This window comes from Cebus imitator, unplaced genomic scaffold (assembly GCF_001604975.1).
Source record: "Cebus imitator isolate Cc_AM_T3 unplaced genomic scaffold, Cebus_imitator-1.0 Scaffold313, whole genome shotgun sequence".
Classification (NCBI taxonomy): Eukaryota; Metazoa; Chordata; class Mammalia; order Primates; family Cebidae; genus Cebus; species Cebus imitator.
The window spans coordinates 52405-71385 of record NW_016107628.1 but is presented as its reverse complement, the minus strand read 5'-3'; the positions used below and the strand labels follow the sequence as shown (position 1 = coordinate 71385).

The following is an 18981-nucleotide window of genomic DNA, read 5'->3' as shown; positions in this document are numbered from 1 at the left end:
AAACTAAAGGTAGAAGAAGAGGAAATGTGTCCTATCTCACTCGGGTGTCATATGCTGCCACACACAAACTCAGTTGTGCTCTTCAACATGATCTATACTAGCTGTTCACTTTCCAGATAGCCATCATTTCCAAAAGCATTCTCAACCACAAAAAGATAAAAATGTCTGTGTCCCCGGAGCTTTCAAGTTCCTGTTCATTCAGACTTCCAACCACTCATCTATCTATTCAACAAACATTTATTGAGCACTTACCCTGTCCTGGTTTCTATGCAGAAAAAACCTAGGCATTCATTTCTACAGTGCTTCTGGTTGGTCCAGCCCATGTCCTATAATCCCTCTGAAAGAATCAGTCCAAGCCAACAACAGTCATCACACAACCACAACAGGCCGGGCGCTGTGCTAGACTCTGCTGTCAGCAAGGCAGATAGAGTCTCCAGCCTCTTGGAACATACAGCCTAGGAGGACATTCTTTCCAGGATTTTAAAATCACTAGCCATATTCCAGACTTGTTCTCCTTCTGTTACTTGTTTCCACATGAATTAATAGAAGCGATCATAGTAGGCAGTCCAGACTAATGTTTTTCAGTCTTGACATTATTGACATTTTGGGTCACATAATTCTTTTATGTAGGAGGCTGTTCTGTGCATTGTAAGATGTTTGCCAGCATCCCTGCTTATCTGCGCACTAGGTGCCAGTAACACTTGCCCAATTGTGACAGACAAAAATGTATCCAGATATTGTCAATTGTCCCTTGAGGGACAAAATTCTCCCATGCTCACTCTGGTTGAGAAGTACTGAGCTAGGTCATCCTTGGTGGACTCCCCAGAATGTCTCAGACATATACATATACTTAGGAAGACAGCACAATCCACTGTCTGATGACAGAGGCAGGTAGTAACACCAGACAGATCATTTTAGAAGAAAAAAAAAAAAATATATATATATATATATATAGAGAGAGAGAGAGAGAGAGAGAAAGAGAGAGGGAGAGGGGGAGAGAGGGAGAGAGAGGGAGAGAGAGAGAGAAAGAGAGAGAGTGAGTTTCACCCAGGCTGGAGTGTGGTGGTACAATCTCAGCTCACTGCAACCTCCGCCTCCCAGATTCAAGCAATTCTCCTGCCTCAGCCTCCCAAGTAGCTGGAATTACAGGCATGCACCACCACGCCTGGCTAATTTTTTGTATTTAGCAGAGACGAGGTTTCACCATGTTGGTCAGGCTGGTCTCGAACTCTTGACCTCAGGTGATCCACCTGCCTTGACCTCCCAAAGTGCCGAGATTACAGGAGTGAGCCACCATGCCCAGCCCATTTCAGTATATTATGAGTGCTGATGACAGGTACGCATACAGTATTGTATGTTTCCTCTCTACCTCCTTAACTATCTATGTGTACCAATTTCAAAAAGCTGTCTTCATGTTTGACTGTGACTTCTTACTGAGAAATAAAGAAGTAATTAACTGCTGCTAAAATCCTGATCTGCCTTCTTAACAATTCCATCTTTTAGGAAGTAGGTAAAGCAACCTTTTAAAAAACTACTGTTTTGATTTAATTCTAACAGGAAGTAGTTGGTGATATGCCTGGATGGTTGGGATGAAGTAACACTCTTAGAGTCTACCTGATTTCTCCAGAATCTGGAAACTATTTCTGAGTATTCTTAACTTATGACAATACAGTTATTTGCATAAGTCCAATATGACTCTGTTTCCTTTTGCAACAGGATGCAATTGGAAAAACTGGTTGTTTTACCAAGGCTTTGACTGGAATGGTGTGCTTTCCTTTAAGGAATCAAAATTCACTTATATAGCTAATAAAATCCCCTTGGGAAAACTACCTTATACCTTGTCTACACCTGTGCAGGGTTTCTGACTTGTAGTAGGTAAAGAATGTCATTTTCTAACAGGCCCAGGAGCCCCAAGTTATCTTGAGACCTCAAGAGGACAGGAATTTACTCAACTTATAGATATTTGAGGGTTAAAACCTATGGCTGAGCTTGGCTTTAAAAAAAAGTCTTATCTGAGATTCCTTGTGGAAAAGAGTTCCATCGAAGCCAATTTTTTAAAAGCCTATGTAAAAAATAATTATTCTTGCTGCACTTTAATACAAATAATTGGGTCAAGTATAACAAAGCAAATCGGTCTTACCATGATCTGTCTTTAGTAAAAATGGGAGACTGGAGAGAGAGAACAATTATGTTTTGAAAACTATGTTACACCTGTTATTACATTCCAGTCTCATCAGTTGTTTTTGAATTTTTTTCTGCAATTTAGACTAATCTTACATATTCCTGTGAACCAACCAGTGATCCCTGGTTGCAGCTCAGAAGAAACAAGAGGGTGAATAACGTAAAAATCTGGATCAATATTCTAATTCGGGGCACGTGTTAGAATCAGCTAACAACCCCATATCAGCTTGTTTTCAATAATTATCCAGTTCACAGAAAGCCTTCTAATTTAGTTTACTTGGGATAATTTGATTTATTTTGCTTTACTCTTGTGAAGCATATGGTTGCTGTACTATGTGTAGAAATGCAGGATCAGCTTACTGAATGTTTTCTTAAATACTTATTAATCTTCCAAATATCACCTTTCGCCAGAACTCAGAATTATGAATGGTCTTCACCATACTGATGCTTTCCGACTGAGCTCCTCTCTGCCCTGAATACAAGAGACCCTAATAGTTAGGTGGGAATATCATCACCCCTATTCAGCCTGAAGAAGTTACTTTAGTTGGATTTTTGTCCTTCTACAACCCTTAAGATTAAGGGTTTTTTAATAAAAAGGAGGGGGAAAATGTCAGAGGCGTTTGAACCAGAGCAACTCTACATTGAACAGGAGCTGCATGAAATGAGGCTGAGAACTGCTGGGCTGCATTCCCACGAGGCTAAGTCATTCTAAGTCAAAGGATGAGATAGGAGGTCTGCACAAGGTACAGGTCATAAAGACCTCGCTGATAAAACAGTTTGCAGTAAAGAAGCCTGGCAAATCCCACCCAAAACCAAGAGGGCAACAAAAGTGACCTCTGGTCGTCTTCACTGCTCATTATACACTAATTATAATACACTAGCATGCTAAGAGACACTCCCACCAGCGCCATGCCAGTTTACAAATACCACGGCAATATCCGGAAGTTACCATATATGATTTTAAAAGAGGAGGAGCCCTCAGCTCTGGGAATTGTCCATGCCTTTCCCAGGAAAACTGATAAATAATCCACCCCTTGTTTAGCATATAATCAAGAAATAACCATAAAAATGAGCAACCAGCAGCCCATGTCATTGCTCTGTCTAGGAAGTAGCCATTCTTTATTCCTTTTCTTTTTTAATAAACTCATTTTTGCTTTTTAAAAAAGAAAAAGAACCAGATCCTGCCTATGCTCACCCATGTTTCTTGTCTTTAGAAAAACAGAATTGTGAGGGGAGAAAAATCAGGTCAAAGGAAGTCATAATGCCATACCAAAGAGACTCCCCAGGAAAGAGAAAGGTTTTAAAGAGTAAGTTCTGGTTACTCCAAAAAAACAAGACACATGGTTGGCTTCTTTGGTTTTCTTGTATATTGAGAAAAATAGAAATAATAAAAACAAAGCACATGGTTTCTAGTAAAATTCTTAAGGAAGAAAAGAAGATGAGCTTTAAAGATGTGGAGATAGAGTTACCTGGAGCTCTCTCATAAGATTAAATATTTAGCAAGCCTATACAAACGTTTTTAGAAAGTAATTTGGCAATAGCTACCAAGACCCCAGGTTTGTGTCTTGGTGAGAGGCTGAGTGGGCTACTATTTTCTGAGATGGGAAGTATAATGAGTTCAGTAGGCAATACTGCAATGCAGTGTAAAGGTGAGGAAGGAGAAGCAATAAAAACAGACTCTTCTCTTAAGACATTCCCATTTGAAAGGGAAAAAAAAATGGTAGGGCATTATGTAAAGGGTCATGAAAAGGTAGAGAGTGTTTTGTTTTTGTTCTTAGTGGTATTTAAAAAGGGAAAAAAACCTAAGCTATGGTAGGCCAATGAAAGGATCCAGTGGAGGGAACACATGAAGAGAAGGGAGGTGATTGCTGAGCCTGGGCTAGTGGGGCTCAGAGCAGCACTGATGACTGGGAGGAGAGATACTTCCTCCCTGGAGGGAAAAGAGGAGGAGGAAAGGTGGAGGAGGCGGTGGAGAGAAGCTACTAGTTTGAAGATAGTGGGTAGGAAGTTGAAGGGCCTCCTGCCTAATGGTCTCTAGTTTCCATTTCTTCTGCAAAGAAGGAGGCACGTGCTTTGCTGAGAGGGCAGAGGACTGAGGTAACGGGCCTTGAGGATAAGGGTGAAGGTTTGAAATAGTCACTGTGGGAAATGGGAGGAAGAATTTATTAGAGCCAGTAAGAGCTACTCTGAGACCCCAGCTTGACTGAAACAATGACTCAAAATTTACTCCTTCCCTCTTTCCTTTGTTCCCTTCCTCCCTCCATTCACCCGCCTCTCCACGCATACGTGTGTACATGAACTTCCTCATGCATTCACTCATCTCGTAGCTACACAGGAAGCACTTACTATCTGCTAGTCTCTGTATGCACACAAGAGATGGATGCAGCTCCTTCCCTTGAGCTTCCAGTCCAGTGAATCAACACAATTAATCAGAGGCTTTCACTACTGACGGTAAGTGTTAGGAAAGGGAAAATATGGAATGCTTAGAGGGCATATCAAAGGGAGCACATCACTTGAAATTGGGGGTTGAGAATGGCTTCTGTAAGAGGAATTAGTCTGAGTGGGATTAAGCCAGGGAAAGGTGAGGACTGGGGGTAGTGAATATTCCAACAAGAAGGGAAAAGAATTAAATGCCCAGAGACACCAAAACGAGATTTATTTATGGAACAGAAAGTAGCTCACTGGTTAAAACATAGACTAAGGCGGGCAGGAAGGGAGCTTATTACAAAATGTAAACTTTACACTCACCACTTCTGCTTTCTCATCTCCCACAGCGGCTACTGAAGAGTTTTAAGCAGAAGAGTGAACTAAACAGAGAACCATTTTGGTCAATGTATACTCACAGCAGGGTAGAGAACACGTTAGCTAGAGAGAATGCAGTCCATAGAGCAGTAGGATAGCAGATCATTGTGGAAATTGGTGATAACAGAAAATGGTGGCTTGATAGGTAGCATGGGGGTACACGGAATTGGACATATTTGAGAGATATTTTTGAAAATAGAATTAACTGGACTTACACATCAGGCATGAGAATCAAGGGAAAGACAAGAATCAAGGATGACTCCTAGCATTCTGGCCTGAGCAACTGGGCAAGTGGAGATGCCATTTATAGAGGTGGGGAACAGTTGAGGAGCAGTAGGTTTGGGGAAAGAAGGATTACAGTTTTGTTTTTTTTTTTTTTAAGTCTGTAAATTTTTTGACAGTCCTCTCATCAGATGATGGACTTTGTGCCCCGTTTCCTTGAACTCGAGTAGGCTTGGTGATGGCCTCAATGAATGGGATACAGCAGAGTGTGACCTGGAAGCTAGCTTAGAAAACACTACGTACCGTTTGCCTGTTTCTCTTGGGAGACTTGTGCTGGGTGATGCCAGCCACCCAGCTCTTTGAGTCTCCCTCAGCTCAGGCGGTAGCCCTGTGAGTGAAGAGCCCTGCATGACCCTAGGCCACACCGTGATCTGATTGCAAGCACATGAAAAGCCCTGAGTAAGACATAATGTACAGTCTTCCCCCAGATCTGTGGGCAAAGTATCATTGCTATTACTTTAAGCCACGGTATTGTGGCAGCTTGTTAAACAGCAACACATATCGGGAATAGGGATGATGAGTCAAGTTTTAGACGTGTGTCTGGAGAGTCTAGAGAAGATGTTTAAGAGATAGAAATTCAGGTCTTGGCCTCAGGCAACTACTTTGGGCTTAGGAATTTACGTATGCTCTTCCCAGGCTTTCATCTGTATCAGCTTGTGTGCGTGTCATGATTTCAAAGCAATTGCAATTTTTTTTTTTTTTGAGGCGGAGTCTCACTCTGTCACCCAGGCTGGAGTGCAATGGCACCATCTCAGCTCACTGCAACCTCTGCCTCCCAGGTTCAAGCGATTCTCTTGCTTCAGCCTTCTGAGTAGCTGGGATTACAGGCGCGTGCCAGCACGCCCAGCTAATTTTTGTATTTTTAGTAGAGATGGGGTTTCAACATCTTGACCAGGCTGGTCTTGAACTCCTGACCTAGTGATCCACCTGCCTTGGCCTCCCAAAGTGCTGGGATTACAAGTGTGAGCCACCGCGCCCGGCCCACAAATTTTTTATTTTATTTGATCTTAATAGCAACCCCTTGAAGATATGAGGAACAGATTATTACATCCATTATAGAACTGAGGAAATCGTATTTCTAGTACAATACTATTTCTCCTCTATCCTGCTGAGTATTGTAGGCAGATAGGGAATTGCCTGGTTGTGGAGTGTGCCCTGAATCATTGCCTTGAAACCAAAGAGCCGAGAAATCCAAGTCTGAGGAGAGAAGGAAGAAGAGAGCTAAGAGCTCTTCTCAAACTTTTCCACAGAGGCATCCTTTACTGCAGAGGAGAGAACTACTTCACTTTCCGGGAAGATATGGATGTAGAGTCCAAAAGGAAGTTTTTTGAAGTTGTTCATTCATTTGTTTAACAGTTATATATTGAGCACATGCCATGCCCCAGGCACTGTGCTAAGTTCAGCGGCACAACACTGCACGTGTTTCTGTCCTCAGCAGGTTTAGGAAACAGATGATCACAAACCATATGGAGCCGGAGGTTCCCGTGTGACCATGTCTTCGGAACACAGTCACAGGCAAACAGTCCAGGAAGAAGTCACATGAAAATGGAAGCCCAAAAGATAGGCAGGAAGAGAGGGGAGGAAGGAAAATCTAGGTGGAAAGAAGGTATGGACATAAGCCCAGAGGCAAGAGAAAACACCTCTTTTAAGGCAAACTGTAAAATTAAGAGATTTAGACACATTGACCTTCATCAAGATTCCCTGCTAGGAAAAGCATACTTGTAATAAAATGGTTTGGAAGTTAGACCTGTGTGCTCTTAGACGAATTTCTTAATCTCTCTGAAAGATAATATTCTCATCTGAAAAATGTAGATAATAATAGCCACCTCACCATTTTCTATGAAAGTTAAATGAAAAAGTATGCAAAATGCCTAACACAATGTCTGACAGACAGTAAATGCTGAATCTGTATTTTACTAACCTAGGTTATAGAAATAGATAACCTAACCTCATTCAAAACCAATATCATCCATTCAAAGGATAACATAAGCAGGTGGGGTCTGCATGTTTCAATCAAAGAAGAATCAATGACCAAGATGAAGCCTAGGGATGGTTAACTACCAGAACATTTTCAGTATGCCCAGAGAAAGTCCTGAAATATTCCAGTTCTCACTGGCAACGCTGTTTTTGCCAATAGTTAGATGAATACTTCATGTCAGCCCCCCACTCCCAAGGCCATACCAGTGTCCTATGCATTGAGTCAGCCCCACAGAACCCATACAGCTGTGGACTCACACAGTCATGAACCAAAAGACTGCCAACCTGAGAGGCAGAGTATGTGAGAGCCCATCTTCCACACATTCTATCTCATCTCCCTAAAAGTTACACTCCATCATCATTTTATGCCACGGTGTAACTATCCTATGTTTGTTCATTTTTACTGTTTTACTCATAGTGGTGAGCATTAATGCCCTTTAAAGTAAAAAGACCTGAGTATTTACTTGGAGGAATAGCAAGAAAGTCGAAAGTTTCACTGCTATTTCTCACCTGGCAAAAGAACACAGGAACTGGATGAAGAAAGAGGGTGAGGCAGCTCTAACGGAAAAGGAAAGTTAGCTCTCAGAGGAACGGACCTTAACTCTTAGCAGTCAGATGTGTTAAGATTCCTTTGATCCCGATATACTTCTAGCCTCTTCTAAGACCCTCATTCAGAGACCCCAGGTGGCAATCCTTTCCAAGCTTTTCTTCCTACAGTTCTGATCTATCTTTTATTCGGGTCAATGACAATATCATTTATCTTGGCCCAGAACACAAAGCCTCACATACACAGTGGCCTCCAAGAATGCCTAAGGGATTACAGCATGTCGGAACACAAAATGTAGCAGCTTCTTCTTATTTAAAATGCAAAAACAAACACGTTCCCATAACTTCATGGACCACCAACCATGAGACAAAATATGAGGGGCCTATTTCTCCTTCTCCCCAGAGTCCTGCTTCGGTCACATCCCCTTGGGAAAGGAGATGAAGCTCAATTCTTCAGTGCTCAGGAAGGCTCCCTGCCATGCCATGGCCCTGCTACCGGAATGGAAATACCTGCTTTCCAGACCCCAAATCCCGCTTCCAGGGCTGAACCACATCGTATCTCCCCGTTCCCAGCAGACATGCCTTCAGGCACAATCACAGGCAGACGGCTGGTGGAAAGTACCTTGAATGCTGGCAGCGAGGACTAACAGATGCAGCAGTGGCAGTTCCAGAGCCAGATGCCGATCCCAACCTCTGGAGCACATGCTTCCTTCCAGCACTTTCCAGGAATAAAGCAGACAGTGGAGAGCCTGGGGAGAAAAGGATCAGGGCTAAAAAGGGAACCTACCAAATACGGTTAGAGGAAAATACTCACTGAGCTTTTCTCTCCACCCACTACACTTACGTGGAGCCCCAAAAACCAAAACAGGAAGCCTTGTAAACTTTTTTTACTAAGAAACAGAAAGGAAACAGACTAATTTTGTTTGAACGTATATGAGTGCTTTTCCGTAGGGAGAAGATTCATAGCTTCTGCTGGACTCTCAGGGGGGCAGTCAGGGCTCAGAAAAGATTAAGGGACTCTGATAGAGAATCTCTGCCTTTGATTTCCAGGCAGGGATTGCTGATTAATTCAGGCGCTAAGACATAGGAGGTACTCACTCAAGCCTGGGTAGGTGTCATTCATAGCAGAAAGTCTGGGAAAGGGAAATCAGACCCACACAGCCCTAGTGCGACATCTCTTATTCTCAGTGCCACCCTCTAGCTTTTCCTCCTTTATGATAATTCACTGTTTGAAGCTTGACATCAGTCTATGCACTGAACATTGGAAGAAAAGTAAGATTACTTGGCCCAAAATAATGGATTCCCCACCTTTGTGGTCTGTATTAGTATGTTCTCACACTGCTAATAAAAACATACCCAGACTTGGTAATTTATAAAGGAAAGGGGGCGTTGTTTTGTTTTGTTTTTGTTTTTGTTGTTGAGACAGAGTCTCGCTCTGTAATCCAGACTGGAGTGCAGTGGTGCAATCTCAGCTCACTGCAACCTCTACCTGCCGGGTCAAGCATCTCTCCTGCCTCAGTCTCCCGAATAGCTGGGATTACAGGCAGGCACCACCATGCCCAGCTAATTTTTGTATTTTTAGTAGGGTTTCACCATGTTGGCCCAACTAGTCTCAAACTCCTGACCTCAAGTGATCCACCTGCCTCAGCCTCCTAAAGTGCTAGGGTTACAGGCATAAGCCTGTGTCCAGCCAGGAAAGAGGAAATTGACTCATAGTTCAGCATGGCTGGGGAGGAATCATGAAATCTACAATCACAGCACAAGGGAAAGCCAATACATCCTTCTTCACATGGTGGGAGGAAGGAGAAGCACCAAGCAACAGTGGGGAAAGCCCCTTATAAAACCATCAGATCTGGTAAGATTTCACTCACTGTCATGAGAACAGCATGAGGGTAACAGCTCCCATGATTAAATTACTTCTCACTGGGCCGCTCCCATGACGTGGGGATTATGGGAATTACAATTCAAGGTGGGATTTGGGTGCGGACACAGCCAAATCACATCATGGTCTAAGAAATTTCAAGCCCATTCCTATTGAATCTAGTTATTTGCCCACCCAGGACCCATAGGCAAGCCACAGTTCCTGATATAACACATTTGTAATCATTTTTTGACTGGGGACATTTCTGATTCTCGACATGGAGATGAATAATAAAATGTCTGCTCTCCTCAATCCTCAAACCTGGAGGACATTACGTTAAGTGAAATAAATCAGGCACAGAAAGATAAATACCACATGTTCCCCATCGTATATGGAAGCTTAAAATAAATGAGCTCATAGAAGTAAAGAGTAAAATTGTGCTTATTAGAGGCTGGGAAGGGCAGGGGGGAATGGAGGATGGGGATAAGTTGATTAATGGATACAAAGTTATAGCTAGAGAAGAGGAATCAGTTCCAGTGTTCTGTAGCACTACAGAGTGAATATAGTTAAGAATAATTTATTGTGTATGTTCAAAAAGCTAGAAGAGAGGATTTTGAATGTTCCCAACACAAAGAAATGATCAATGCTTGAGGTGATGGGTATCCTAATTACTTTGACTTGATCATTACACATTGTATACATGTATCAAAATATTACTCTGTACCCCATAAATATGTACAATTATTATGTGTCAAGTGAAAATAAATGGAAGAAAAACATAAAGGTGAAAAGAAAGAACCCTGCAAAGCAAAATTGAGGACAGCACCACAATCAAATTCCTCTTGGTCAAATGGGTCACACTTTGGAACTGTGTATTTTTTCCGGGCAAATTGATGGGACACAACCCTGCTCCTTCAGCAAGAAAAAGATAACATTGTGTTAAATTTTTTTTTAAAAGAGACACTGTAAATTAATGTTATATTTTCTTTTTTGGGGTAGGAAGTCACAGGCTCCTGCTCTGTCACCCAGTCTGTAGTGCAGTGACCACTAAGCTTGGCTGATTTTTTTTTTTTTTGGTAGAGATGGGGTCTCACCATGTTGCCCCAGGCTGGTCTTGAACGCCTGAGCCATGGGATCCACACTCAGCCAGTGGTTGGAGCAGGCAGCCTGGGCAACATGGCAAAACCCCAACTCTACTAAAAGTAAGGAAGCGTGCCGTGACCTGCTTCCACCTTAGGCAACAGTGTCTAAATGAGGGAAACACAATGGCTTTAAGAAACGCGGAGTTGCCAGCAACTATGGAGCCCCAAGGGGTGCTATAGCATTTGTCTGGGGAGTCCCAAGGCCTGAAACCCCAAGAAATGTTATAGCTCTCTCTCGTTCCTGCCACCTGCAGCTCGGCAAACGAGGGCATGTCACAGCTCTTATTCAGTCTTGCTGCCTGCAGCTCAGTAAACGGGGGTGTGTCACAGCTCTCAATTGGTCCCAGTGCCCCACAGCTCAGCAAACAGGGACATCTTACAGCTCATTTCTATCAAAGAGTCTGCAATGTGCCTACAAGAAATTGAAAACACATAAGAAACACTATGAGAGTTATGCCAATCTGAAATTAGGAACTCAGAGAATATGGGGTCTTGTGTAGCCCACAAGTGTTCAAGGAGGAGTATGGAACTGAGCTGACGACAGAAGACAGATATTCTGGTAGGTTAAGCAGGGCCTTGCATGCCACAGCGGGCACAGCTTTGGTAGTGCATGAAGAGTGAGAGAAAGCCAAGTCATTCCAACGAATTTTCCCTCCAAAAATTAGAGCAAAGATAGGAACAGGGTATATCTCCCAGGAGACAGAATTGATGAGAACAGGTGGCTAATGTTACAGTAGGTAGTCGGGCAGACATGAGCAGGGCGGGAGAGAGCCTCCCACGCCACCGGTAATGACAGGCAACCATCAGGTGATGGTCAGGCCATTGTTAAAGTGCCTCTCTAAAATAATACTTGGTCGCGGCCAGCACCAGGGAAAGGCAGTCTCCAAATACATAGAAAAATCTGAAACTGGTGATCAGCAGCTTCCCAATAAGATCTCAGGAGTTGTGTGAGTGGGCTCACACGTGCACACTAAGAGGAAAAAGGGCAAGTTTAACTGGTGTTATCACATTCCTCTAGGAACACTCGACTGGTAAGAGAAGGACACCTGGCCAGGTATGGTGGCTTATGCCTGTAATTCCAACACTTTGGGAGGCAGAGGCAGATGGATCACTTGAGACCAGGAGTTCCAGACTAGCCTGACCAACATGGTGAAACTCCATCTCTACTAAAAATACAAAAATTAGCTTGTAATCCCAGCTACTCGGGGCTGAAGCACAAGAACTGCTTGAACCCAGGAGGCGGAGGTTGCAGTGAGCCAAGATCGCGCCACTGCACTCCATCCTGGGAGACAGAGAGAGACTCTGTCTCAAAAACAGACAAAATGGAAGAAGAACGCCTCAAGTGAGCATGCATATAACTCCAGTGAACACACTGCATGTGCGGCCCCTCCCAAGTGCTAGCAGACCACTGTGCACGCAGATAGCCCACCCCAAGGGAAGAATCAAGGGAGAAGGGACGCTAATGTACTTTGGTCCTGTGACTCAGATATGTTCTCTGGCGGTAAGAGATTTCCTCGCCTTCTTTGGCTGAAGGTATTCAACCCTCTTATGTGGTTTTCTTCTCCCCTTTGCTCTCCTTCTTACTAACCAACCCCTAGAACAATTCCTCTCAGCCTCCCTGGACAGGAGGCTTGCATGAGTCATAGGGCTAAAGCCTGAGACTGGCAATGTCTGTAGCTTCCTCTGTTTTTTCAGCTACTATTGGCTCTTTCCCCAAAACCCGCAATGCCTATTCTTCTGTCTTCTGAAATGGCCTTGCACACCCACTGAACCACCCAGCTCAGGGGCAAGTCTGCCTTTTCTGTTTTCATTTTGCATGCCATGTGACTTCTTAGACACACACCTGTTATTCGTGTGTCCATGGCTCTTGCTGTGGCCCATGGCTCTGTCTGTGTTTGCGTAGCAGCAAAGACATGGGCTCCCTTCTGGATATCCCCTGAGATTTACACTTGCTCTCACCCAACCAGCTCAGATGACCACCAACGCTTCCCCTGTCTGCTGGAACATTGCCAGGACAGATACTAATGGGAATCCCAGCTCTGCCAACTCCTTATGACTTACTGTACCCTTTTTATCCCCATTACGCCCCAGAGCCAAATTTTCTGGTGCCTTCTGGAGCAGTTTGTTCACCTGCAGAGGACCTCACTCTGTGGCCCTTTTAACAACTTGCTTTTTTTGAGTTAGCACCCCTTTGGAAGCAGGGAAAATTCTTCCTTTGCCATTTGTGACTTCTCACTCCAAGCCTTAAGTTCTCCAGAAGTTACTACCTTATGTCAAGAGGGCAAATAAATGTCACCCTCTCAAATCCAAAGGCTGCTGTTTTTGTGAGCACATGAAGACTTTCCATGAGTATCTCCCTCACTTCCTCCTGTAGCCTCCATTTCTCCAATTACTTCTACTTCCTTCACAACATGCACAAAGGCCATCGAGGTCACAGTCAAAGAAAGGGAAGTCCAGCTACTTGCAACAGTGAGCTGAAAAACAGGCTTCTGGGAGGCTGAGGCAGAAGAATTGCTTGAGCCCGAGAGGTGCAGTGAGCCAAGATCATGCCCGGCGCTCCAGCCTGGATGACAGTGAGACTGTGTCTCAAACAAACAAGCAACACAACAGCAGCAACAATAGTCGTCTTGCCTTACTTAAGACTTAACAGTCTTACTTACCTAGTAGTAAAGTTACTTACTACTTCTTATCTACTTTAAAAATGTGGGCAATGGGAATCTGAGAAAAGAATCATTTTGTTGCTAGGATGCTCCAAGCAAGAGTTGCTTTAAGGCCCAAGGCCACAGGAGTAAGAGATTCATAGGACAGAGAGGAAGACTGGTCCCAGGCAAACAGATTGCCATTAGAACAGAGATGAAAGCAAGGTTAGGGGCACACGGTGAGACCGGTTTATTCTGGAACCCCAAGGATGAACAGGAGGCCCCCCTGTTCAGTCCAAGGGCATTTCTGCCAAACTAAAAGCATAAGCTTAGGCAAAGCTTCAGACTCTATGGTGCACTGGATAGCCTTAAGTAATTGTTGTAGCATTTTAAAAAATACTTTCTGCTCTTCTGTCAACTTCTGACCCATGGTAATCCGAACCCTGGTATTACCCACATTGGTCCTGTCCTCCTGAAAACAGGTCAGGACCGTCCCTTACCAGTATTCCCCAAAGACTGGTGTGTTATCCTACTCCATGCGTAATTTCAAGGTGACCACGGCAGGGTCACCCCTTGCAGTTTGCTCTGCAGTGATTGCAGAGAAATAAGTATTCAGACAATTACAGCTGAACAGGGCAGGGAGCAGCTCCTCTGAGGGAGTGCTGCTCCAAGATCTGTCCGCCAAGTACTTATTGAGAGGCTTGTTAAACTATAATTCAGACAAACAAGACACCTCTACCAGGTGGCTTTTTGCAGTCGTGTCATGAGGCACATGTGGCCTTGTTTGTTAGGTCTAGAAGCACCCAAACCATATTCTTGGAGGCCGTGCTCAGCTCTCATCACACATTGCCCTGTTTTCAGGGTCAAGGAGTTATAGTCTCATGCACAAACAACACGCACACAGTGCCTCACTATTTTTTCATGCCTCAACCTCAAATGCCTTGTACACAAGCTTAAATGTGTTGCTGTGCACCCGCTACACCGGGCACATATTGGAATTGGCAGCAACCCCATGTGCCCAAGTCTTAGCAGGCATGACTGCAGCCACCAGCTACCTGGGTGTGTCAGCAGCCTCAGGATTTTTTGGAACTGCCCTCAACCCTTTGTTTCATTTTGACATCGCTACTTGTCCTTTTTGGTCCATGTCTTCGATATCTAATAACCTGATTTGTGTTCTGTCATCTCCAGGGCATCAAGCTCCACGTGATTGTCAGTGAGGAATACGTCCTCTCAACATTCAAGAGTTATCCTTCTACACTAAGCCCTTAGACTGCCCATCAGTAGGACATTTGAAAGAGGCTAAGTCCTGCCCCTTCCTCCGTTGGACCTGGCTAGACACTGCTTTCATGAACCCACAGAGTTGCTCTGCCTTAACAGCTAGCAGGAGGCCAAGACCCACAGAATAACCACTGCTGCCCCTCTGTGAGCAGGGAGCAGTTTACAGAAGACTGACCTTTGTCCATTTTCCTTCCCAAAATTGGGGTACTGGACCCTTGAGGGGGGAAATGTTACAGTAGGTGGTCAGGCAGACATGAGCAGGGCAGAAGAGGCCCCCCCAGAAATGTCAGGTAACCATCAGGTGATGGTCAGACAGTTGTTAAGCTGTCTCTCTAAAATAACAAGTAGTCACAGCCAGCGAGAGGAAAGGCAGTCACCCAATAGATAAAACCAAATCTGAAGCTGGTGATCAGCAGTTTCCCATTAAGATCACAGGAGCTGGGTGAGTGGGCTCACACATGCATACTGAAAGGCAAAATGGCGGCGTTTAAGTGGTATATCACTTTCCTCTGAGAACACTCAGCTGGTAAGGGAAGAACGCCTCAAGTGAGCATGCGTACAACTCCAGTGAACACCCTGGGCATGAGGCCGCTCCCAAGTGCTAGCAGGCCACTGCACATGCAGACAGCCCACCCCAAGGGAAGAATCAGAAGGAATGCAAGACCCTGGAAGTACGCCAGCGTATAAAGCGCCAAGTCAAAGGTCAAACAGTGCACTTCGTCTCTCAAGCCACCTGCTTGACCCTCCTCCAAATGCAGTTTTTTTAAAAAATTCCAGCTCCAAAACTTCTCCATCAGCTTTCACTCCCACTCTAAAACTTACGTTGCTCTCTCCCTCTTCCTTATGCCCCATGGTTGAATTTTTTCTGCTGAAGAGACAGTAACTGAGGTTACTGCAAACCCATATGAATTCACCACCTCTAACACTAAGACGCAAAAAAGACGCCGGCCACCTCTGAGCTCCAGAGTCCAGAGTGTAAAAGAAAATGGAAGTTGAAGAGCCCAGTCAGAGGACTGTACTCCCCCTGTCAGGAGTCTTCAGAAGGTCTACTGCCCCGTGTGTTAGCTCAGACGTGATGCTTTAGTCAGCAGAAAATAGGAAAACCTATTGTCACCCCCTTAGGACTAGGGCCACTACTATTCCTGGCTGGCTTTTCACGGGTACCAGTGTACCCAAGTGCCCCCATTATTCTAAGAGATATAATGCTTTATTTTACATAATGTTTATATATTTTATATAATGTTTAATTGCTCCCCCCTTTTCCTTTTTCCTTCCCCCTTGCCCTCTACTTCCTACTTGGCCATTTTGAAATGCAAAATAACCTCTCACCTCCCCCTCACCGGACACTCCCTACAGGGCAAGATCACCTATATGCTCCAAGACAGATCTGTCGATTTGCAGATCAAAGCATGTCCTCATGGAACTCCTACCTTGAGGGGGGTGAGGTTGCCTCACAAAGGCATGTGGAAAACATCCCTATTGGCCGTTTTTACAACTTACTCCTGCCTGGGAAGGCACCAACTCAACTGCTCAGTAATTAACTGCTCAGTAGCAGGGAGACCACCCTGACCTTGACTTTTTGTGCCAAAGGCAAAGTGGCACATTTAAAAGAGGACAGTTTGTGCCCTCCCCCCAAACTAGTTTCGGAAATAAATTCACTTTTCTTGTGCCAGGCTTCACTCTCGTTAATTGGACTCTGCATGTGGCCAGCAACTAACCTGCTTTTCAGTTACACCAGTAGGGGGCAGTACAACACTGCCTGAGTAGGATCCAGCTTGGCGGCCATTCCGGGGGAAACTAAAAGAACTGGGGGACTCAGGACGATTTCCAGGGTAAATTTTTTTTTTTTAGATGGAGTTTCGCTCTTGTTGCCCAAACTGGAGTGCAATGTCATGATCTCTGCTCACCACAACCTCCGGCTCCTGGGTTCAAGCAATTCTCCTGCCTCAGCCTCCCGAGTAGCTGGGATTACAGGCGTGCACCACCAGCCCGGCTAATTTTGTATTTTTAGTAGAGACGGGGTTTCTCCATGTTGGTCAGGCTGGTCTCGAACTCTCGACCTCAGATGATCCACCCGCCTCAGCCTCCCAAAGCGCTAGGATAACGTGTGAGCAACCGCACCTGGCTTCCCAAGGTACATTTAACATGTAAGAGGCAACAGAAGAAAGGGATCCTGAAGAGGAAAAGAAAGACAATCAGTCAGATTGACGCAGGAGTGGCCGAGAACAAACTTTTCCAACACGGAACTGGGAAGGAAGTGGCAGTTTTATTCGGCGGGGAGTCTTGGCAGACTCGCGTCTCAAGAACCGAGCTCCTGACTAGAAAATCCTGGCCTCTTTTAAAGGCTCGCGATCTTAGAGGGTACATGTGAGAGTGGTGATCAATGAGGTAAGTGAGGGGTACATGACTTAGGTGGGGGTCTAATTGTGATTAAGCAAGAACCGTGCCTTCCGGGGAGGATTCCTCCATCCCATGCCTGTGATCTATAGGTAGGATAGGAACGAGGGTGTGGGTTTCATCTGTGACCTCCAGTTCCGTCTAGTGGCACCGGTTTTGTCTCCTCCACTGACCCTGTGCCTTCTATTTTCAACTTTTACTTCTCCTTTTGAAATACAATGCCTTCTGGGTTCAAGTGACTCTCCTGCCTCAGTCTCCCGAGTAGCTGGGATTACAGACACACACAACAGTAACCAGCTAATTTTTGGGGTATTTTTAGTAGAGAAGGGGTTTCACCATGTTGGCCAGGATAGTCTTGATCTCCTGACCTTGTGATCTGCCTGCCTCAGTCTCCCAAAGTGCTGGGATTACAGGCGTGAGCCACCGCGCCCGGCCAGAGGGTTTATTTTTATACTCCTTACTACTCGAAGAACTTGGCTAGTTCAGGAAAATGAGGATATTTTGGTATGACTGAAATAAAGACTGGATAAGGAAAGCAGGTCCAGTTTCCAGACTGGTCCAGATCACTAATGTTTTCGTGTACATGATGAAGGGTTTAGATTTTATTTTGAAGGCTTGTGAAGGGAGGTAATTAAAGGGTTTTGAGATTAGTGATATACTCTGGTTCACGAGTTAAAAAGAACATTCTGGTAAACAGGAGAATGAGACTACAAGCAAGAGGGGGGACATTCTAAAGGCTATTGGAGGGATCCGGCTAAACAATAATGAAGACCTTGGCTTCCTTACTGCTTAGCTTGGCTGAAGCAGGGCTGGTGGTGTGAAGGGCAGGGGTTCAAATGAGCAGAACTTGATACCTGGTTGCACATGGGCTAAAGGAAGAGGGAACAGGAAGAGTCTGGTTCCTGGTTTGGGTGGTCAAATCTGTGAATAGGATAAGGGACAAGGTGCGACATGAGAGATGATAAGTTCAGTTTTGAATATGTTAAGATTAAGATGTCTAAGAGGCAGATGAATATATGTATCTGGGGCTCAGGAGACAGAGATCTGAGCTATGATGTACCAGCACACAGATAATTATGGCACACAAATTCTTACTCAGAAAGAATATGAAAAGAGGGTTGGGGATGGAATCCGCTGGTAATACCAACCTTTAAGGGATGGCAAAGGATGAGTTTGTGCAAATGAGACTGACAAAGATTTAATAGAAAAGAATAAAGAAAATTAGAGCCTTTTAAAGGAAATTAAAGAACTGGAGGAATTGAGATGTTCATGGTGTTGAGTGCCTGCAGCTTTTACAGGCTAATGACGTAAGAGGCCACGACTCTACTGGTGTCAAGTATTCCTTTACAGCAAGGCAAACTGAACAAACACGGAACAATGGTGCTGAGGAGTTGGGCATTGCTGTAAAGGTACCTGAAATGTGGAATTGGCTTTGGAACCTGGTAATGGGCAGTGGGAAGAGTCTGCCGGGCCCAGAAGAGGACTAGAAGGTGAAGGAAAGTTTGGGACTTCTTAGAGACTTGGTAAGTGATTATGAGCAAAATGCTGACAGAAGTAAGAAGAGTGAAGGCCAGGCTGATGAGGTATCAGATGGAAATGAGGAAGTTACTGGGAACTGGAGTTAAAGTCGCTCTTGTTACGCCCTAGGAAAGAGCTTGACTGCATTGTATCCATGTCCTAGGAATTTTTGGAAGACTGAACTTAAGAGTGATGACCTAGGGTGTCTGGCAAAAGAAATTTCTAGACAGCAAAGAGTTCAAAGTGTTGCATGGGTACTTCCAACAGCCTGTGATCAGACATGAGAGCAGAGGAGTTACTCAAAGTTGGAATTTATGCTTTTTTTCTTTTTCTTTCTTTTTTTTTTTTTTTTTTTTTT

At 44.5% G+C, this 18981-nt stretch overlaps 1 protein-coding gene across 1 annotated transcript in view; it reads right to left on the bottom strand.

Moving 5' to 3' along the window:
* Window positions 1-18981, bottom strand: part of CD48 (CD48 molecule) — a 69474-nt gene that overhangs the window by 9771 nt on the left and 40722 nt on the right. The window contains exon 2 of the mRNA XM_017503593.2: window positions 8411-8537. Within this exon, the coding sequence (XP_017359082.1) occupies window positions 8411-8537 (127 nt within the window). The remainder of the gene's footprint in view (window positions 1-8410; window positions 8538-18981) is intronic.